The sequence below is a fragment of the Prunus avium genome, chromosome 8 (assembly GCF_965620075.1).
Source record: "Prunus avium chromosome 8, drPruAviu1.hap1.1, whole genome shotgun sequence".
NCBI classification, from domain to species: Eukaryota; Viridiplantae; Streptophyta; class Magnoliopsida; order Rosales; family Rosaceae; genus Prunus; species Prunus avium.
In genome coordinates this window covers 32,833,541-32,855,443 of record NC_142291.1, presented here as the reverse complement: position 1 = coordinate 32,855,443, position 21,903 = coordinate 32,833,541, and the positions used below count along the sequence as shown (strand labels likewise).

At 35.0% G+C, this 21,903-nt stretch overlaps 5 protein-coding genes across 9 annotated transcripts; 3 read left to right on the top strand and 2 right to left on the bottom strand.

Annotated features, from left to right (window-relative positions):
- Positions 1-1,393: 1,393 nt before the first annotated feature.
- LOC110757249 (putative branched-chain-amino-acid aminotransferase 7) lies at positions 1,394-8,464 on the bottom strand. Of its 5 annotated transcripts, none has more exons than XM_088246046.1 (13): positions 8,278-8,464; positions 8,027-8,143; positions 7,746-7,841; positions 7,149-7,291; positions 6,159-6,258; positions 3,942-4,125; positions 3,665-3,841; positions 3,388-3,519; positions 3,036-3,131; positions 2,804-2,920; positions 2,345-2,440; positions 2,075-2,187; positions 1,394-1,713 (listed from the first exon to the last, which is right to left on the bottom strand). In XM_088246046.1, the coding sequence occupies exons 5-13, from the start codon at positions 6,206-6,208 to the stop codon at positions 1,599-1,601; spliced, it is 1,080 nt and encodes a 359-aa protein (XP_088102172.1). In that variant the 5' UTR covers positions 6,209-6,258; positions 7,149-7,291; positions 7,746-7,841; positions 8,027-8,143; positions 8,278-8,464; the 3' UTR covers positions 1,394-1,598. The 5 variants fall into 5 exon arrangements, with proteins under 5 accessions (XP_088102172.1, XP_088102173.1, XP_088102174.1 ...); XM_088246047.1 differs by having other exon boundaries at positions 6,159-6,244; XM_088246048.1 differs by lacking the exons at positions 7,149-7,291; positions 7,746-7,841; positions 8,027-8,143; positions 8,278-8,464 and adding an exon at positions 6,686-6,836 and having other exon boundaries at positions 2,075-2,181.
- LOC110757252 (branched-chain-amino-acid aminotransferase 6-like) lies at positions 6,557-10,566 on the bottom strand. The gene is made up of 5 exons (XM_088245874.1): positions 10,552-10,566; positions 8,278-8,469; positions 8,027-8,143; positions 7,746-7,841; positions 6,557-6,562 (listed from the first exon to the last, which is right to left on the bottom strand). The coding sequence occupies exons 1-5, from the start codon at positions 10,564-10,566 to the stop codon at positions 6,557-6,559; spliced, it is 426 nt and encodes a 141-aa protein (XP_088102000.1).
- A 2,215-nt stretch (positions 10,567-12,781) lies between these two features.
- LOC110757251 (pathogenesis-related leaf protein 4-like) lies at positions 12,782-13,709 on the top strand. The gene has a single exon (XM_021958824.2). It carries the CDS (start codon positions 12,906-12,908, stop codon positions 13,413-13,415), a length of 510 nt encoding a protein of 169 aa, XP_021814516.1. The 5' UTR covers positions 12,782-12,905; the 3' UTR covers positions 13,416-13,709.
- A 1,678-nt stretch (positions 13,710-15,387) lies between these two features.
- Positions 15,388-15,960, top strand: LOC110757257 (basic form of pathogenesis-related protein 1-like). The gene has a single exon (XM_021958829.2). The coding sequence runs from the start codon at positions 15,401-15,403 to the stop codon at positions 15,893-15,895; it is 495 nt and encodes a 164-aa protein (XP_021814521.1). The 5' UTR covers positions 15,388-15,400; the 3' UTR covers positions 15,896-15,960.
- Positions 15,961-17,621: 1,661 nt separating this feature from the next.
- Positions 17,622-18,409, top strand: LOC110757206 (basic form of pathogenesis-related protein 1-like). Its single transcript, XM_021958775.2, has one exon. It carries the CDS (start codon positions 17,691-17,693, stop codon positions 18,174-18,176), a length of 486 nt encoding a protein of 161 aa, XP_021814467.1. The 5' UTR covers positions 17,622-17,690; the 3' UTR covers positions 18,177-18,409.
- Positions 18,410-21,903: the final 3,494 nt, after the last annotated feature.

Genomic DNA, 21,903 nt, shown 5'->3' with positions numbered 1-21,903 from the left:
AAACCATAAAGGGGGCTGCTAAGTGCTGATTAACCTGTCCATAGTTCAAGACTCCAGCAGATGGGTTGAGCTCAATGTTTCCATAGGGAGTGAGATATCTCCTTTGGCTTTGGAACATTTCATGGTGTGCATGTAATCAGTTGGAATTACCCCAAATTTGAGGTCATCCCAGTTGACATCAGCATACTCTTCCCCTGCATCATGGCTATACATTTTCATAGAGAAAGAAAGAATTAATATCCAAGACACAAAATTTAAAAAGGTCCGATAAAAAGTGGTCTAGATTTAATTAACAATTAGTGAATTGCCTTTGGATAGATTTAGAAGTTGTTAGCAAATTAGCAGAAGGCATGGCTCCAAATCTTAGCCTGGAAATCAATGTTGAAAATCGTCTTGACACCCTGCTGCAAGCCTGCAACAATATAAAAAGAACACTCATCATTCTTGTCATGGATTCTATTCTAGCGACATTGGTGTTTGCATTCAGTCACTTAGTAGTTCTAACTTCTAATTATATGTAGTGACCGAGATATGGATATTCATGTTGAGAGTGTTATCTCATATCGAAAATAAAAGTCTTGCCTTAGTAGTTGAAAAGATCTTGGTTCTCTACCCATTGCCAATTGATTTTAAATTTAATATCCCCATTCTAAAATGGTATCAATATACACGTTAATTTGGGTTGTCCACGTGTTTAGCTTGAGCTAAGCTACATGTGAGAGGCATGTTAAGAGTGTTATTCTACACTAGAAGCCTTGCTCTTTGTTTTTTTGTCTTTAAATAATCTCCACCATTGTCAATTGATTTTGAGTTGGATGCTCACATTCTAATAATTCAATAATCTACCTATTTTATAACACGTGGATGTATCAGTGTATAGTGTTTGAGCGTCAACTTTACATCAAAGTATAAAGGAAAAAACAAAAAGAATATCATTTCTACTTTTCAAAAAGAAAAAACTAGGAAGCAGAAGATTCAGAATATGAACAAACACTTTAAAAAAAAGGTATGGTGAAATAGAGAGTGGGATTGAATGTGGTACGTACCAATTGAATATAGTTTTTTATCTTTCTTTCTATTCATGTGGCAAGTTCTGATTGGTTAAGGCTGGGTCAATGTTCGGGAAAATAAATTTTTACCCCTCCACGTGCCTTGTGTGGATTTTCTGGGTGGATGTGATTGGTTATGATATTTATATTATAGTTTTGCATATTATTCAAACAAAAACTAGTTTCTCTCTCTTTATTTATTTAAAATTTGGTTAAAGTATTTTTTTTTTGCCAAAGAAATTTGATTAAAGTATCAACTCTCCGTTTTCAAGCAACCATAGAAAAAAACACTTTGGGAAAAAAAAAGCAACAAGAAATCCATTTGTTCTCAATCCACATCGATGTCGAAATAAACTTTTTCTGAACCACTAAGGTTTAATACTTGTGGATTCAATTATTTGTAAATAAGGTCAATATTATGACAAAAAAGAAAACAAGATTTAGTGCTTGCAATAACAATTGAAATCAAAGAACATCTTTGTGTGCATAGCTAGAGAAGAAGCTTCATTGGCAATGAGATATAGAGATGAAGCAGCTAGCTAGCTTGATTCAATCAATGAGCATGGTCCAGTCCATCTTGTCCTCAACCACACCTGTTTGAATCTCTTTAAGCACTACACGCAGTTTGTGGAACACAGTTTCTTCCCCTGATTTGTATTCAATTCTGCATCAACATAATCCATTTTTAGCTATTAAATTCCAAGGATAAAATAGGAAATGCTCGTGTATTTGTGGCCTGCTTCAAAGTGTTTTTTTTAAAGGAAATCTTTTCCTCAGCAGTGTTTTTGTTAATTAAAAATTCAAGTATTTTGTGGATATGTTTCATTTGAACCATTTTGATGTACTGAAACACAGTTAGTGGAAGTGCTTTTATTAGAAGCATGTCGAAAATCACTCGGAAATGCTTGTTTTTATAATTCGGAAACACTTCTAAAAACACTCTCAAACAAACTACTCTATTTTTGTCAAAGATAATTAAAAACGCTTTTGATAAACCAAAATCATTCCCAAACACATGTACCTACCTTTTATCTTGATATGTTATACTAGCAACAGCAGTGACTTCCACTGCAGTCCCAGTACAGAAAACTTCATCGGCAGCCAACACATCCTCTAGGGGAACATCACGTTCCTTCACCTTAACCAATTTTAAAAAAAACATGCTTTTAGAGGTTGCTATGATAAATCACAATTATGGAATCGCTTTTCATACAAGTCAAACATTATTGATTGCCTTGTAAATTGTGAAATATAACAAGCCAAGCAGTAATTTGGGGAAAACAAGGGGTGGTTACCAGGTAATTCAGATCACGAGCAATTTCTATGATGCTTTTTCTTGTGATCCCTGGAAGAATAGTTCCATTGGCCGGTGGAGTTAAAATCACATTATCCTACAAACAGTGAAAAAAATTGTCAGACCGATCGAAAACTTGTATCTTCCTTTTTCTTTTTTCAAGCCTTGTTGGTTCATCACATACTTGCTAGATTACTTTTGTTTTGTTATAATCCGGCATGATAGATTGCAAGACTGTGAATGTAATTTTTAACCAGCAAGGGAGTTTATTTAAACGTGTAATTCAACGTGAAAATCCGGCAATGTAACATATCATATTGATTGATAAGAGAACGATTTTCTACGCTCTTATTCCCTTTCGGCGGTTTGAAAACATTTTAATAACTCAGAAAATTACTTGCACATGCAATATGAAACAAGAAAAAAAAAAAAAAAAACAAGCAACAAACATCAGTAATACCTTCACAAAGAAAATATTAAACATAGAAGCCTCCTCAATATTTTTTCCAGTGGCTGCATCCAGAAACAGGACATCAGTGAACCCTTTGGCCCTGGCCTTCTTCACTACTTCAAAAACCTGTAGTGTAATTGGAGCAAAAATAAAAGTTATTCCGATGAATCCAATACGATCAAGATCTTCAAAAAAGAAAAAAGGGTTCTTTCTCATTATGCAAGTTGGCTAGTTTGATTACTGGTGAATAGTTGGTGATGCTTTTGATGCCTCCAGTTCCACCAGGAATGGCCCTACGAACCTCATTCTCTATGTACAAATTCATGGTGGCGCCACACTGAGGTTACATGGAGAAAATCAAGTGATCATATATTAATAAGAAGATAACAGACCAATTAAAAAAATCTAAGCAATAAGAATACAAATTAGAAAAGAACCCGAGATTTTTTTATCATTATCCGACTCAAAATTAATTAATAATACGTGAATGAATTATTCACTCTGATATCATATGACAAATTAAATCATCCAATCTAAAACCAATTAATAACAACTTACTTTTTTTTTTTTTTGATGAACTAATAACAACTTACTTTGTGATAGCTACCAACTGGAGTAGCATATACTAGGAATGTGTACTCTGGTGCTGGCCCAAGGCCAAGAGCAGGGCCACTTCCCATGAGCAATGGCCTAATATACAAAGCTCCTTTCCCTTGAGGTGGTACCTATACATACATACATACATATATATCCAAGAGATTAAAAAAAAGATTTCAGAATTCATGGACACCCCTGTAAAACCATATTGAAAATTAAGTGGTCATGTTGTAATTTCCAAAAGTATAGGGTCTAGAGTGAAAGTGCCTATACCCAACGCTTATTGGCAAGGACTGTTTGCTTTAAAGCATCAAGGAATTGGTGAGTAGATGGAGATGGCATGCACAATCTCTCTGCACCCATCTTCATTCTGAGAGCATTCTCTTCAGGCCGAAACAGCTGAATACGACCGTCTTTGGTCCTGATCGCTTTAAGACCTTCAAATATTCCCTGATGTCACCACCGTATGGGGTAAATATTATTAACTACTACACTACAATCTCTTATATTTCGAACCTAGTTATTAGATTGTGTTTAATTAAAGTATAACCTGTCCATAATTCAAGATTCCAGCAGATGGGCTGAGTTCAATTTTCCCATAGGGAGTGAGATGGCCTTGGGAAAAGTCATCTCCATTGGAACATTTCATAATGTACATGTAATCGGTTGGAATTACTCCAAATTCAAGTTCATCCCAGTTCATGGCATCACCATACTTTTCGTCTGCTTCATGACTGCACTTAATTTCATCCATAAATAAATGATGTAGGACGAAATATGGTCACTTATGGCACTAGGAAAAGAAGGAAGGCGTATCGTTGGGATTTTCTAATTGATTGAAGAAGAATTAGAGTGAAGAAGAATTGGAGCGAAGAAGTGAAAAGGGACATAGCAGGAATTTGCAGATTTTTCGTCCGAGCTCCAATTAGGATGCAAAATACCATTTCGGAAAGGGAACGATGCCACGAGTCAAACTCACAGCTTTGCTGTGATGTATGATGGATTTTGGCATTCTGAGGTCGTTTGGCCTTCCAAAACCGCATTCAAAGTTTCGTAGTTAATTTTCGGAATAAATTCTGTTTTTCAGTTTTAATGTAATAACTCCCCTAGCAGTTCAAAGGTTGAGAGTTGTGTATTTAGACAGGTTTGTCTAACGTTTTTGAACATCTCAGATTTTAATCAAAATTATCCCAAGAGAATTTCTCTTAGTTTCTGGTGGAATCCAGATTTCTTGTTACTCAAGGTTTTCGTTTGAAACCTTTGTTGCTTGTGCTGCGTCAAGTGGTATCAGAGCGGGTCTCTCCCGTCTCGGTATTATTGGCTTGTCTTATCAGAGTAGGTTTTGCCTGACTCGAGGTGCCTCCAATGGCTCGTCCAGACGAAGAAGATAGGACCCGTGGAGACGGGGAACCAATCACTCTTAGAGAATTTGATGTTGCAGTTGTTCCATACTTCATGGGGAGCGACTGCATCGAAGGCTTTCTTCAATGGGTTGCAGACATAGAGGAAATATTTGATTCAATAGCGATCCCAGAGGAGAAGATGGTGGAAATTGTTGCATCCAGTTTAGAAGACGATGTTGCTTTTTGGTGGGATCAGTTGCGAAAATCTAGGAAGCAACAAGGTAAAAATCCTATCAGTTCTTGGCATTGGATGAAGAGACTTCTTGTGAAAAAATTCTTTCCTTTTGAATATAATATATATTTATTAAGGAATGGTTACAAGATTGTTCAACCCAATATCATGGTGGGTCTAGAAAAGATGGAGGAAGTTCTCGAAAAGGAAGAAACTGTGATGGATGCTATATTAATTGAAGATCCAATCATCCATAAGATGAAGGAAGAGATTCAAGAAAAACAAGATATTGAGCTTATTGAAACTCCTGTTGTTGTTGAAATATATATTTCAAAAGATGAAGAACAACAATTGGATTCCTCTGAAATTAAAGGCATGGATGAATCTGTATTTGGAGAAGAAAATAATTCATACAAGGAGTTTGATTCTCAACTAGCATATTCTAATCTTGTTTATGGAATTAATTATATGATTATTCCATCCAAATATGAGCAAGTCCTAATTCTACAAATTGAAGAGTTTATCTACACATCAAGTTCTATGCCTACTCAAGTTCATTTTAACGAGAACTCGAGGTCGAGTTCTTTACAAGTGAAGGAGTCTGATGTAGGACGAAATATGGTCACTTATGGCACTAGGAAAAGAAGGAAGGCGTATCGTTGGGATTTTCTAATTGATTGAAGAAGAATTAGAGTGAAGAAGAATTGGAGCGAAGAAGTGAAAAGGGACATAGCAGGAATTTGCAGATTTTTCGTCCGAGCTCCAATTAGGATGCAAAATACCATTTCGGAAAGGGAACGATGCCACGAGTCAAACTCACAGCTTTGCTGTGATGTATGATGGATTTTGGCATTCTGAGGTCGTTTGGCCTTCCAAAACCGCATTCAAAGTTTCGTAGTTAATTTTCGGAATAAATTCTGTTTTTCAGTTTTAATGTAATAACTCCCCTAGCAGTTCAAAGGTTGAGAGTTGTGTATTTAGACAGGTTTGTCTAACGTTTTTGAACATCTCAGATTTTAATCAAAATTATCCCAAGAGAATTTCTCTTAGTTTCTGGTGGAATCCAGATTTCTTGTTACTCAAGGTTTTCGTTTGAAACCTTTGTTGCTTGTGCTGCGTCAATAAAGATATGTATAAGAGATAAAATTAACAGAGCTTAACACACTATGTATATATAAATCATATAAATCACCCTTGAACAGCAGATTCAGAAATTGCTTGCAGAGCAGGGGAAGGAGGCATGGCTGCAAATTAATATGGGATAAAGTCTTACACCAGCTGCAAAAAAGAAACTGATCACACTTTGTCAGATTGTTAATTTTAAAATTGAGTAAGTAATTTATGAGAGAACACCATTTTTGGTGAGAAGTGTATTGAGAAAAAGGTTTTGTGTGAGTTGGGTTTTGTTTCAAACAGTTGTGTTCTTTTTGCTTGCCAAAAGATAATCAGAAGAGTTTTTTCCTTATAAAAAAAGGGATTAACATTTTGGTACCTTCAAAAGGGTGAAGAAGTGGGAAGAATGAATTTCCAAAGTAAAATAATAAAATTAAACTACAAAACTAATTTATTTATCTAATTTTGTCTTCTGGATCAGAACTACAAAAATAATTAACTTAAAAGTAGATTCAGAAAAATGAACACACACTTCTTGACAGAATATGCAGATGAGCGAGAGAGAGAGAGAGAGAGAGAGAGAGAGAGAGAGAGAGAGTATGATACTTGCGAACTGGAGAGACTACAAAGAAAGTGGCGGGGCTTGCGTGCAAATAGCAGAAGGATGCTATCTTTTATATGGAGTTAACTGTATACAGGGACGGACCCAGGATTTTAAAATGGGGTGGGCTAGATTTACCTTATTGAACTGTTAGATTTTAGGCTTATGGAATTGATCATATATATATAATGTAAGAACATATCATTTTTATTTTATTTGTTTAAAAGACCTATTTTACACCAACAATGCCAACTAAGGTCTACCATGATGAACAAAAATGAATTCAAAGAAATGAAAATTCATAAGAAAATTCAAAAATGAAAATTTATCATCACAAAGATAGAGTCAGATAGACACACGGCAACTAAGGGTAACACTACAATTATCCAATTAGTTCAAATTAATATTTCTGCTATAAATGGGATTAACATTAACACTAACTATAAGAAATAAATAAATAAAACTCACCTGGGCTATAGCCCAAGTTGTACAAGTCATAGGACCGTCCCTGACTGTATACCAACTAGCCTTTGCTATAATTTGATTGGAAAATATCTCATCTTCGAGTGAATGCGAGCACGATATATATTTGTGATGAGTTCGAATTATGACTGTAAAAAATTAATCGGTAATTAAATATATTATTATTAAATATCATGACTAATTTCGCTATATTATAAAGGATATCAGTCAACAGCTCAATATCTTACGAAAACAATAACTCAACCACTAACAAAGAAAAGTTTTTGGATAAAAAAGAAAAGAAAGGTTAGCAAAATAGGAGCCGCACATTTCTTTTGTCAATATCCGCCGGCTGCGAATCCTCCCATTAAGATAAGTCTTGTAAAAGTGAACGTGAAGAAGTTTACGTAAGAAAAGATCAAGGCATGCCTTCATTTTTCAACCCAAATGGCACCATTTCTTCAAATAAAAAATATATATATTTAAAAAGCAAACTAAATTGACGCTTAGGATTTTCCAAAGTCAATTTTGAGGGCTCAACATTTTGAGTAAATTGGGTTTTTTTTTTGGAGGGGGCGGCGGGGGGAAGAGCTGCTTAATTACCTGGAAATTGAGATGAAGAGCAATTTCTATGATGCTTTTTCTTGTGATCCCTGGAAGACTAGTTCCATTGGTCGGTGGAGTTAAAACCACATTACCCTACAACACATGATAATGTGATTGAGTTTATCATACTCATAATTTGAATCGTACAAAAATGAAATTCTTGTTTGGATGCGTAATTTAAATTGACAGTCTAACAACATAATATGTTGAAATGTCCGGGAATTGAACATTTGGTATAAGATAAGAGGCCAAGCTATGACAACTGTAATAAGTACTACCTTCACAATGAAAACATGACATGAAGAAACCTCCTCAACATTTTTCCCAGTGGCTGCCTCCAGAAATAGGACATCAGTGAACCCCTTGGCCTTAGCCTTGCTTACTGCTTCAAAAACCTATAGCAAATTGTAGCAAAAAAATCATTTAGGTAAAATCTTAACACATAATAAATAACAACGCCAAACAGATCTTCGAGCAGATCTCTGCCAGCCAATCCATTCTTATTATGCAAGAGAGCTAATTTGCTTACAGGTGAATAGTTGGTGATGCTTTTAATCCCTCCTGTTCCACCAGGGAGCCCTCTGCTCACCTTGTACCAATTGCCAACGGGAGAGGCAAATATGAGGAATGCGTATTCAGGGGCTGGCCCAATACCCAGACCAGGGCCGCTTCCCAGAAGCAGAGGCCTAACATATAATGACCCTTTACCTGGTGGAGGCACCTGGATCAATCCAAAAAGACAAACTTATTCAATCCCTTATAAAATAGATCTACTTACGTAATTCTCACAATGCAACTTATTCAAAGCCTCAAAAGTCGAGCCCTATGCAACCTAAACTAAAATCAAATTTTTGTAATGAACACAAAATAATTTCATGCAGAGAGACGAGAAATAAACCTAGAATCCATAGGTGGCTTTATTAATTAACTCTCTGGTAATCTGCAATTACTTGGTAGAAATCAAATGCTAAATGACTCTTAGAGGAAAGGGAAAGCAAGTGTTGAATATATTTGCAATAAAGAGAAAACCAAAATCGATAAGAGTCAATAACACAAGGACAGAGTAAGATCTTGTAAGATGTGATATGGAAACTACTTAAAATGGCAAGGGATTAAAAAATAGTATAGCCGAGCGGCTATACTCGGGTTGCTTTATATTCAAAATTCGTATTTTGATTATACTCGGTTTTTTCTGAATTTTTTTATAAATTTTTTTATACTCGGTTTTATAAATTTTTTCTGAACTTGTAAAATAAGTGTTCCATCGTTTGAAAGTCATGATTGGCCATCTCAACTTCCTCCTTTCATGATGAAGATGATGTGTGCACTCTATTCATAATTGATGTGTAGTTTTGTATGTACATGTGGCCAAAGGTCAGCCCTAAACCATCACACACACTCTCTCTCTCTCTCTCTCATTTTCATGTCATGGATAAAGTTGCAGTGATATTGAATGAGACTAATTTAATTTTATAAAAAAAACTTTGATCCAACACTTGTCAATCCTTTGCTTAATTTAACTGGATCTCAATGTGCAAAGTATTTGATGAGGAAAACGTGATTTGATCGAGACAAGGCCATATGATGGACGGTGAAAGTAACTTAATAAAGCAAAACCCTATTATTAGGCTTTGAAAGAGAAAATGACAAATCTCTCTCTCTCTCTCTCTCTCTCTCTCTCTCTCTCTCTATATATATATATATATATATATGCTAGCTCTCGTGAATTTTGTGAACGATCATCATCCAGTCTTCTTGTGCCATTACATTGACAGACTAAGTATCAACTTCATCGATCATATGGAGGAGGTGATAACATTGACATAAAGCAATCTATCTTCCAGTGCTTTCCTTTGCTCCTATTTTGACATGTGACCACCTAATAGCAAGGCGGGTCCAAATTTAGAAACGCGAGAGCGAAGTTATATAAATGTGAACAAGGATATATATTTAACTATAATTTTTTTATCATGTAGAGCTAAGTGTTTATCATGAAATCTTACTAGAAACGCGAGAGCGAAGTTATACCAAATAGAAACGCGAGAGCTAAGTTATATAAATGTAGAGCTAAGTGTTTATCATGAAATCTTACTAGATGTGGAATCCAAATTTAGACATGTAGTCATGAGGTTTTATATTTTTGTTCAGAAATAAAGTTTCATTAAGAAACACAAAAGAGAGCTAAATAAGAAATTAGTTTAACAAAAACAATAAAAAAATCCTAAAGAAAAGCCAACCAATGGCCAAACTATGCAGAAAGCTCACTCAATGTAAAAAGCCCACCAACAACACGAAGCCCACCAAAGCTCAAAATTAGGCATGCTAAACGTCAAACCTTAGCCAAAAAGCAAACGAGTTGTCTGTAAAGATATTATAGTTAGAATGAAAACACAGCTCTAGGTTGCTAGGAAAGGAAGAACTGAAGCTAAGAAACTCTAGGATTGCTCTCTTCATTAAGAAGATATTTTGTGTTTGGAGACTATAGTCTCAGCTTATTTTTTCACATTACAGTGTTTGTGCCTTCTTTTGAATGAGTTAGGACCGCTGGCCAGTTGGTAATAAGGCCCATGTGACCATCATGGGAATATGGCCTCATTGGAAACCCTAATGAGGATTATAGAAGCTATCTCATTGATATTGTTTCTCTGATTTCTGACTATGAATTGTGTTGCAGCCCTTGAATTGTTCAGTTTCATTTTGTGTACTCTTTTCAGTCCTATCTTGAGATATTATATAGTTGTGATCCTCATACTCATTGGTGGCCATATATATTTATAGTTGCTTACTGAGCTTTGTAGCTCACCCTTTCCTCTTCCATTTCAGACTAGCTCGGAATAGAAGATTGGCTCATTTCTGATTTTTTGCTGCACTAACGAAGATGTTTTGGATTTGGGAGACTTTGGATTGTAATGTTGTACTTTTGGATCCTGGTAGTTCAAATACAGCTATGTAATGAGATAAATCTAATTGTTCTTTTAGTGAATTTGGAGTGTGACAATATGGTATCAGAGCATTAGGTTGCCCTGCATTCTATGCAAAAGCTATGTTTTTGGACTGAAGGTTGTGTTGTCATGCATAAGGTTTGTACTTTTGTAGTTTGTATAGATAGGAAATGTGATAGAGTTTCTGTGATGCAGTGATTCAAAATTTGTATGATATGCTTTGAGCTTGTGTGTTGGACAAGAAAGTTATGGTTATTAGAGAAGAAGAAACTTGGAGTTAGAAACTTGGAGTTTCATGTAGGTGATTATATGAATTTACCTTTCAAAGTAGTGATGACATTGTGGATGGAAAACTTAGTTTAAGACATTGGATCATTTTAAGCATTTGAAAGAAATGGACATGTTTCACTTGACAGATTAGAGAAGATGCATATAGAACAGTTTCTTTCTCTCTCCAAGAAGTCATTTTCTATTTCTTTTTTCTTCTTTGAAGTCTTCTCTCACCTCGCCTCTGCCCTTTATCTCTTCCTTTATTTTCCCTTCTTTTTCTTCTTCTTTTCTGAAACTGTGTAGTATATGTGAATGGCTCCCTTTCTTCTTCTTTTACAATATAGTTATTTTGTTTACTGCAGCAAAAATTATTGTTTATTGGTATTTGAATTTAATTGGGGCTAGATTGTGATCAAAGATATATATTTAACTATAATTTTTTCTCTGCATATTTGCAATGAATCATCCTCTTTCGTCATTGGAGTTTTGGAAAGCAAAGCTAGACTAGTCAAAGCTCTGAAAGATTTGCAAAACCAATGTGTCATGGAAGTTTGAACCTGAGACCACTGGTATGTACAAGTTAAGGTCATTCTTCATTAGACTAGACCACTGACAATATTATCAATAAGTTTGAAAATATTATCCTCCCTCTTTCTAGACTTCAAGTCTCCTTAAAACCAAAAATAAAAAATAAAACGTGCAGCTCTATTAAGAAGAAAACTTAATCACTTGGCGACATCATGATCAATTTTTTTTCACATCAGAATGAATACGAAAGTCTTCATAAAAAGGGTAAGGGATGTCAAAAGAATAGAAAGTCCTTTCTTCTGCCAACAGAAAATTCCTGGTTTTGCGGTCAATTTGCTCCCCAAAAAATTGGCCGCTGATACCGTGACTCTCAACGTTACTTTACCATAAGTTTCAACTCTATAATTGATTTAAAAAAAGGAAGAAATCCATGTCTGGTTGCACAAAAGTGGCCCTGATATCATGTCCCAAATTTCCTCTACTTGCAAAGCAAGCATGGTTCTGAATTAATACAATCCAAGATACAAAGTATCATCTGAATTTTGTGACTTTGTCTAGCATTCTTGTTCTTGCTCATCCCGCCGCTTCTTTTTTTAAAATTTTTTTTATACGGTTGTTATCTTAATTTGCAATACAGATTACCAACTAACTCTTATTAGTCTAGTCATATTTCTCATTTCCGACTATGTTCAAAGTTCGAATCACATGTATTCTGTTGATTAAAAAAACAAGGCAAATAATTGAGTTACTTATAACAAATAATTAAACTATACTTAGTGAGAAAAAGTCATTGCCGGATCTGTGAAATGTAATGCCAAAAGTCACAAAGAAAATCTAGCAAAGATAATGACATGAGAATTCACATGATCACCTCACTGTTCCAAGCGTGACTTAGCTTGACATGATGAATTAGAATTCTTCAAACTTCTATGCTTCTCTCTGAATCTCTGGCATATGTTTCGGCTGCAAAATAATAATAAAAAACACAAGTTTGGGACGGCCGTATATGCCATTCAATCATTCATACTGAGATTAATTATATCTTAGAAAAGTATCACAGGGCATCTTGCAGGTAGGTATGGCCAAAGGCGCATATGCCCTTTTGCCAAGTAGCTTTATTCGGTTGGTTGTTACTAAGTAGCAAACAGTTTATTAGGTTTTTCTGTTTTTTCCCAACTGATCTACATCGTTGGCAACGGACTATTGGTTCATCTGTTCGACAATAAACTGTTTGCTACGAGCACATATGTATATGTCGGACTCCTTGCGTGTATTTGTTCTTTCTTTACTTAAGATGTGTAAAAGCAAGCTTTGAGCCTAAGCTTCTCTTCTCTCTATAAATACCAAAATCCCATGCCCCATTTGTGTTAAGATTATCTAGTATTCCACTTTGGGTCTTTCACAAAGATATACAACTATGGGGTTTAGCAACCTTTCTCTATCCATATGCTCCATTGCATTACTCTTAGCCGCTCAAGTCTCCCTAGCCCGAAAAGTTGGTTATGCCCCGAACCCCTCGAACCCCCACCAAGACTTCGTTGACGAACACAACAGAGCTCGAGCAGCAGTCGGCGTCGGTCCAATCCGATGGAATGACACTGTAGCAGCCTACGCTCAGAACTATGCCAACACAAGAATCAGAGGGTGTGACATGGAGCACTCGGGAGGGCCTTATGGCGAAAACTTGGCAGAAGGCTATGGCGAAATGACGGGCTCTCAGGCCGTTAAGTTTTGGGTGACTGAGAAACCAAACTACGACTACGGCTCCAACAAATGTGTTGGGGATGAATGTGGGCATTATACTCAGGTGGTTTGGCGGAACTCGGTTCATCTTGGGTGTGCTAGGGCTAAGTGCGACAACAATTGGGTGTTTGTCATCTGCAGCTACGATCCTCCTGGTAACTATGAGGGCGAGCGTCCCTACTAGAATTTGAGGGCATTTGATGAAGCTGATGAAGAAGTTGAGATGGTGGACTGGAACTTGGAACAGATTGGATGTTGTTCGTTGATATTAAAGTAGTATTTTGGACTAAATAATGATTGGGTGGAGTTCACGTGAAGGTGGGGTCTCTCTTTTGTAAAACATCATGTGGTGAACAAATGTACTATTGATGTGATGACCCTTTCTAGCCCTGATGTTCGTTTTTACTCTTAAAGAATGTATTGTTCTCTATTGAGAAAAATTAAAAAAATTCAGCGCTAAGAAAGTTTATATTGAGTACTTATAACTCATCGTATGCTCATTCCGCGGTAATATGCTAATGTGTCCTCGTCACTTTCCTTGATAATGTTTCTTTTTCATAAAGTAGATTAGTTTAGACAATCGCTTGTGAAGTTACTTGTAAGATGACTAAAAATGCCTAGAGGGGGTTGAATAGGCCAATTAAAGATTATAACTAATATAAAAAAAATTAAACTTCGGTAGCAGGATTGATATGGCTTATCAATCCTGAAACGTGCTGAGCATAAAAAAAAAAGGAACACGTAGAGAATTATTTTACTTGGTAAAAATCCCACATCTGGGGAAAATTCACAAGACTCCTCAATCCAACACAAATCTACTATAGAACGATGATTACAAGAAGTACTCACACACTTATTCTAGACACATTCTAGATAATGTTTACTGACTTCTTCGTGACTCAACTTCTGTCACGGGATGATCTTCGACACTCCTTATGTTGAACGCAATACTGTCACGATTGCTTCAAGCTTGCCGGAGGAAAAACCGCCACCAAGGATTTGATAACACCAAGTAAACAAGGAACATTTGATGACTTATCTCAAAAAAATATACATAGTAGCTTTCTCTTGAAAATTCAATATGCTCAAAACCAAATACGTTGAAAGCTATTCTTTCTCAAAAGAGAGGCACACTCCTTTTATTCAAAACTCACTCTCCCTAGTCAGCCCGAAACACAAGAGTCCACTAACACTCTTCAATTATGACTATCAAAATTAATCCAGTATGGACTCTAGTAAAAGACGTCAAAACAGGAGACCAAATACTATTCAATTGTGAATATTAGTTTTGATTCAATATGAACTCTAAGTGATGACACCAAAAAGCCACTCTTTTGTGGAGAAACAATATCTCCTAAAACAAGTTAATTAGGAGATGAGCACCATGCACATCATTATAGGAAACACTAATATTTTAACTTAAACCAAAATGGCATTGAAAATAACTTCAACTAGGAATCCTATTGTGAATGCATGATTATGTCATGATTTACCTAAAAACAAGTTTCTCATATCAATCAAGGCATGCTTCGAAAATCCGGGGTTGAATGTGTTGTGCCAAAACTTATAGTAAACAACATTCATACACTAATTCTCAACCTATGCTAGAGTCTAGGAAATGACAATACAATTTTCATACTAACAGCTTGTATAATTTTTACTTGTTAAAGACTTCCTGATTCAAATTTCATGAACGGTTTTTTTTATCTTGAATTAAAAAAAAACAAAAACAAAAATTCTTACCTTTGGAAAGAAATCTACCTTCTTTTTTTTTTTTTTTTGAAAGGGGACCAAATTTTATAGAAATATATCAAAATTTTCTACTAGAAGGGTAGCGCCATAGTTTTTACTCACCTTTTAGTAACATCTTCAATTAGAAACTTATCCTTCCATGAAATTTTTTAACAACACAACCATTAATTTGCATTTATACTGCCATCTCCAAATGTGTGACACCTTTGGCAAACGGATACTAATCAAACCCATGAATCCCCAAAAATGGGCATGTAATTGTTTTTGTTTCTTTACTTTTTGACCAAATCCAAGGAATGTAACAGACAGCAATTAATTCTGAGATCTTATTTACTTTTCAAATTGCCTTAATTCTCTATAAATTTGCCCTAAGATCAACCTCTAATACATCGATCCAAGCCTTGCACAGAGATACAAATGGGAGCTATCAATAAGCTTTTATTAGGCATATTCTCCATAGCCCTAATCTTAAGCACCCATGTCTCTCAAGCCAGACCCAACAAAGAACCCCACCAGGACTTCATAGATGAACACAACAGAGCTCGAGCTGAGGTTGGTGTTGGTCCAATCAAATGGAACGACACCGTTGCAGCCTACGCCCAGAATTATGCCGATTCGAAAATTGAGACGTGTGAAATGGTGCACTCACAGGGGCCATATGGTGAGAACTTGGCTGAAGGCTATGGAGAAATGACCGGCGGGCAGGCTGTGAAGTTTTGGGTGACTGAGAAGCCCAACTACGACTATGCCTCCAACACATGCGTTGGTGATGTCTGTGGGCACTACACTCAGGTGGTTTGGCGCAATTCGACTCATGTGGGTTGTGCTAGGGCTAAGTGCAAGAATGGCTGGATGTTTGTGATTTGTAGTTATTATCCTCCTGGAAATTATATAGGAGAGCGTCCTTACTAGATTGTATATGTATAATTGTTGAGTGTCATATTGAAGAAAGTTATATCTCATAATAATTAATTTAATGTGTATTGGTTGATAAAAATGAAAGAGAATATATATGGTGCGTTGATTTGAATTATGTATGGTTGTTCTTATGATTTTTTGACTCATTAGCTAGCTACAAATTTGATAGGTGTGCAATAGCTCTGATGAGGGTAGAGATTTTGGAGCCGATATTTCTAAAACAAAAAAAAAAAGTAACAGTTCACTAGTAGACACAAGTAACTCTAAAAACCATTAAGATTATAAAAAATTGAAGAAAGTTTTTTTTTTTTGTCACTGCAACATTAGAAATCGATGTAAGTGGACGACAAATTTATATCTCATGACATAATTTTTTTTTATTTATATAAGTCATATTAAGGGAGAGTAAAATCGAACTTAGGACCTTGAATGCAAGGTAAATGCTCTTAATTATTTGAACTCTAAGTCCCTGCATCTGATGATATAATATATATAAAGCAAAAGGCAGAGAATGGTGAAACATTCAAAATACCAGAAAATGCCCTTGATTAATGCACACATTAAGAATTGAAATTATTAATTAAATGAGGATAATATGATAAATTCATACTTTTTCATATTAAAATTAAATTAAATTAAAAGAAAATTCAGATAATGGATCCTATTTTTATGGAACACACAACTACTATCATTATCTTTTTTACTTCTAAAATAAATTTAAATTTTTTTAAAAAAAGCCTCTCGCAAGCGCGGAAGCGCGTGCGGAGAGGCTAGTATATATAAAGCAAAAGGCAGAGAATGGTGAAACATTCAAAATACCAAAGAATACCCTTGGTTAATGCAAACATTAAGAATTGAAATTATTAATTAAATGAGGATAATATGGTAAATTCATACCTTTTCATATTAAAAAAAATTTTAAATGAAAAGAAAAATCAGATAATGGATCCTCTTTTTATGGAACATAACTACCCATTATCTTTTTTAATTCTAAAATAAATTTAATATTTTTATAAAAAACCTCTCGCAAGCGCGAAAGTGCGTGCAAAGAGGCTAATATTAATAATAAATAAACCCACATTGTATAACATGAGTTTGTTCATAAGAAAAAAAACACATGGGTGACACCAAAAACTAGATTATCGTGATTTTCTTTATCAGTTTTTAGTGAACCAAGGGGGATTAAGACCAGAAGACGCGTTTACACAATAGCATAGAGGCCTAGAAGAAAGGAGGCCAACTAAGTCATGAGGAACAACTGACACAACCGAAGGAAAATCAAAACACATATTACTCAAGACACCCAATAATTAATGTTCTCAAAATACATCTACCCTGTTACTTCTTCTTTCCATCTTATCCATTAGAAAAGCAAAAGAAAAAAAAACAAGTTCACCAGAAAAAAGGAAAAGAAAAGAACTTACTTTTTTTAAGGGAAAAAAAAAAAAAAACTCACAGAATAAATGCTCTTCCCTCCATACTGTGAGTAAAACTTGGTATGGACGCATACCTAGCAAAAAAGATGTGACACCACAAATTTCTATGGATCTCTTCTTTCTTTTCTTTATTTGGCCCCTCCTCTATGGCTATCTATAGAATCCAAAAATATAACATTCAACCCTCCCATTTTTAAGGGCCTATTTTTGAACACCATCTTCGTGGGCACAAACTGCCCCTATGTCTCTATAAATATGCACAATCCCATGCCCCCTTTCAATCAACATCTAACAATCCAACCTTCTCTACTACAAAGAGAAGACCTTAAACTTCTCATATCAAGAAAAAAAAAATGGCGTTCAACACGAAGCTTCATTTGGCCATTTGCTGCGTCGCATTGGTCTTCACCCTTGTCTCTGCAAACATTTCCAAAGCAGATATCGATGGCTTCATCGAAGAGCACAACAAGGCTCGTAAAGAGGTCGGCAACAAACCCCTTAAGTGGAACACGACCTTGGCCCAGTATGCTCAAGAATATGCCAACAAAAGAATTGACGACTGCGCCATGGAGCACTCAAGGGGGCGTTGGGGTGAGAACTTGACCTCCGGCCACAGCATGACCGGTGCAGCTGCCACTAAGTATTGGCTCACTGAGAAAGAGTTCTATGACTACAAGTCCAACAAATGCGTCAAAGACGAATGTGGTCACTACCTTGCTGTGGTCTGGGGCAAAACCACCGAGGTCGGATGTGGCATTTCAAAGTGCAAGAATGGGGTGAACTACGTGGTTTGCAGTTATGATCCCATGTACCAACCTGAGGACGAGCGCCCCTACTAGACAATGTATGTATGCTTGCGTGCGCACACGCACACCTACACGAGGCCTGTTGAGAGGTCCAGTGTTTTTTTTCTTTTGCAAAATTAGAAAAATAAAATGTAACGGGTGTATACGAATACTTTCCCACACTCACAACATTCCTTTACGTGATTAGCATTTGACATGGTATTGTGAGAGGTTACAAGAGAATGAATAAAAAATTGAAAAAGAATAATGTTATTTCATTTTTGTTAATTCTAACAGAAATATTATCTCATTCTCTTTATGTTTTTTTGTCAATCTCTCTCTTTCTGAAATATTATCTCATTACCTCATTCTTTCATTTTTTTTTTATTGAAACCCTTGGTCAAGATTGTGGTTGCAGTGATTAGAGGTAGGAACTTGGATTGCTTATGTCATTATAGATTTTGAAAATTTGATTGCTTATGTCATTATAGATTTTGAATATTTGAATGGTTTCGTTATTGTAATTATATTTCACCAATTATGTCTATGTTTATTTTTTTTCATCTTTAAATGAGGAAAGATTCGAATTTGAGAGTTTTTACATTGGAAAGAAAAATACAACTAGACAAAAACCTAATTGGTTTATCCAAAATTTTAATAAAGGACTAAATATCCATTACTTTGGTAAGAAACTTAGGGGTCGTTTGTTACACATGCTTGGCTTGGACTAAATTTAGTACCATGTTTGTTTCATCTAATCATAGTTTTAGATGAGATTGCTAATACCAGGCCCACCAAAAACAACTCCTTAAGAGGGGACTACTAATGTGAAAAGGGAGGATTAACTAGTCTCATGCTCACCAATGTATAAAATGCACACACACACACACACACATATATATATATATATATATATATATATATATATATATATACAGAAATTCTCTTATGCGGACATCCGGATGTTATTATCGTGCGGACGCCGTGTATTTTGTACTACCCCTCTCTGTTTTCCTACCTGTTTACAATAGGATCCCCACAATAATAACGTGCGCACATCCGGATAAGAGAATAACTGATATATATATATATACGTATATTATTATTATTATTATATATCCATGTACACATATACATATTAATATTATAATAATAGCATATGTGTATATATGTAATATGTACATATATATATATATATATATATATATATTATATATTATAATACATATATATATATACTTATATATACATATATGTGTATATATATTATATATTAGAAATATACCCTTAAGGCTAACTAATTATGTAATAGTTAAAGTTAATGATATCTTTGATAAAAGACATATTATGTTATCAATGGGCAAGAAATGTTGTTTTGTACATTAAATCATCCGATATTATCTTTCAATATGTAGAACAACCATAGTCCAAGGAATATACAAGTGGATATGAGTGCTATATAATGAGATTGCATACATGGAGACTTCTTATCATCACTAAATCTTGAATATGTTCCTGGTCATAGGAATATTAATTGGGCGTCAATATTCCGCAAATACCAGTACACACAGTATCATCTCTATATGTAGGGAATGGCAAGATCTCAAGTCATTAAGTGTGGAGACATATCAATATGTGTGTAGGTGCTTGTAGAAGAACAAATACACTGACCGCGATCCAACACATGAGTTACAGCATGGAAGTCTTTACTCACATGTCAAGCTGGAACTCATAAATTGCAATAGTGCAAACTAATCATTAGACCTAAGGCATCATAGATGTTTTGTGGCTATGTTGTTAATCTTTGAGGGCATTATACGGTCATGCTGAATTAGGCATAACTTAAAGGTGCTTATTAGGATTCTCAATAGAGTCATGGACGCAAATGAATGTACAACAAGGAACCTCTACTCTCAGTAAAGGAGAGAGAATACTCCAAGATATGATTGACCAAATCTCTGCGCAGAGTAGCAGATAAGACTTAAAAGAAGAAGTCTTCAAATCTTACTAGGATAATCATATAAAAGGAATGATTCACATTAGGATATTGACAATTAGATTCCATGATCTAATAATGTGAATAAGGAGTATTGACATAAGAGAAGGATTCAATTGCACGGTCATTCCAATTTGAATAGGTTCTTTCACAACGTCTCATTTAGCTCGAATAACTGTGACTTGCTACTATGCGACAACCATGGTTTGTGGATGTCCTAAACAGTTTCAATTAACCTTTATTAATAGGAAGAATGAAATTGTGGAATTTAATTCGTATATCATCTCTGAGGAGTTGAGTCAACCCACAACCTTGCTAAAGGGAACCTACGGATTTACACACCCAAAGAATGTGATTAGAGGTACAAATGAAGAGAAATAAAATGAGCAGACACAAGTCAATGGTTGATAATCAATTGTCAAAGTCAACGGTCAAAAGTCAACATGTTGACCGGAGCAATTGACCAAAGTCAAATAGTTTGACTGGGTCAATTAAGTAAGACTATAATTATAATTTAATAGTTAAATTATAATTAAAAGATTAATTATGGAATTAATATTGATATATGGAAATATTTGATTGGGCCTTTAAATATGATTTAAAAGGAAATGGACAAAATAACCCAAAATGCTATTAGACCCAAGGGATAAGTGGCATAAGATGACATGACCCATGTAACAAATGGAGCCCCAAATACCCACCCAAATTTTGGCAACTAAGAGCAAGCTCTCCCCTTGCCTTTTGTGTTGTTCTATATAAGCTAAACTTCGGAGAAAACCTAGCTAGGGTTTTTGGTTTCCTACTTTGGTTGATGAGTGATCATCTTTGCATTTCATCTTTTATAAACCGAGAATTGGTCTAATCAAGAAGTAGATTAGCATCCGTACTTTTTGTTTGCCTTCTCTTTATCTCTAGGTGCATTTGGTGTGGTGAGGTAGAGGACTCCAATCTTGGAGCCTTAAGGTGAAGGAGTCAAAATCAAGAGAAAGAAAAATTCTTTCCAACAAAGGTGTTCATTCTTGAGAAATCAAGAAAAAGGTCCTCAAGCATAAAGATTTATTCCATTTTTCCCTTTTCTATTTGTGTTCAAAGAGACCAGGCTAAGATACTTGGTTTAAAAAGAAAAAGGTTTAGCTCAACTAGTATAAACAAAATTAATCCACCATTTAGAATATTTTTGTTGTATAGGTTGTGGCTAAAGTTAATTTCCTAAGAATTAGATGCATGTTTCCTTCATTATACCCATATATGTATTATAATATACATATACACACGTTTATACACATATACATTATATATGTATATTATATATATATATATATATATATATATATATATATATATTATAAAATACATATATACACATGCATAATATGTATATATACATATTTACATATATAGATTGCTAGAATTGAAACTATAAGGACAAATGTGGAAATTTCATCAAACTAGATGAAAAGTGAGTTTTTCCCTAATTAATTAGCTTCCTCTTTCATTTCTTTATATTTTGGTAAGAAGTATAATGCACTGAACTTTTATTTTTAAAAGCCACAAGAAGTTGACAGAGAAGACGAGAGTCAAAACTTTGATCATAAGTGTAAGGCTAATTGTTTGTCAATGCAGCTAAAAATCCTCACCTGATTATGTACTGTAATATAGGATTCAAATAAAACTTCACTTAATCAATGGTATAGATTGATTGTCTGACAATACAATGTTTGTATGGATCCCAAATCCACTCTCATGAGAGGGTGACGCAATCCCACACAAGTTTTATTTGTTCAT

What these genes read in the sequence shown, in the direction of transcription:
- LOC110757206 (XM_021958775.2), top strand. Translation starts at nt 17,691, where the DNA reads ATGGCGTTCAACACGAAGCTTCATTTGGCCATTTGCTGCGTCGCATTG.
- LOC110757252 (XM_088245874.1), bottom strand. An exon ending in GCATCACCAACTATTCACCT is followed by an intron (nt 8,144 to 8,277) that starts GTAAGCAAATTA and finishes AATTTGCTATAG; the next exon opens with GTTTTTGAAGCAGTAAGCAA. An exon ending in GTCATGTTTTCATTGTGAAG is followed by an intron (nt 7,842 to 8,026) that starts GTAGTACTTATT and finishes CATGTGTTGTAG; the next exon opens with GGTAATGTGGTTTTAACTCC.
- LOC110757249 (XM_088246046.1), bottom strand. Translation starts at nt 6,208, where the DNA reads ATGCCTCCTTCCCCTGCTCTGCAAGCAATTTCTGAATCTGCTGTTCAA. An exon ending in GCATCACCAACTATTCACCA is followed by an intron (nt 2,921 to 3,035) that starts GTAATCAAACTA and finishes ATTACACTACAG; the next exon opens with GTTTTTGAAGTAGTGAAGAA. An exon ending in CTCGTGATCTGAATTACCTG is followed by an intron (nt 2,188 to 2,344) that starts GTAACCACCCCT and finishes AAATTGGTTAAG; the next exon opens with GTGAAGGAACGTGATGTTCC.
- LOC110757251 (XM_021958824.2), top strand. Translation starts at nt 12,906, where the DNA reads ATGGGGTTTAGCAACCTTTCTCTATCCATATGCTCCATTGCATTACTC.
- LOC110757257 (XM_021958829.2), top strand. Translation starts at nt 15,401, where the DNA reads ATGGGAGCTATCAATAAGCTTTTATTAGGCATATTCTCCATAGCCCTA.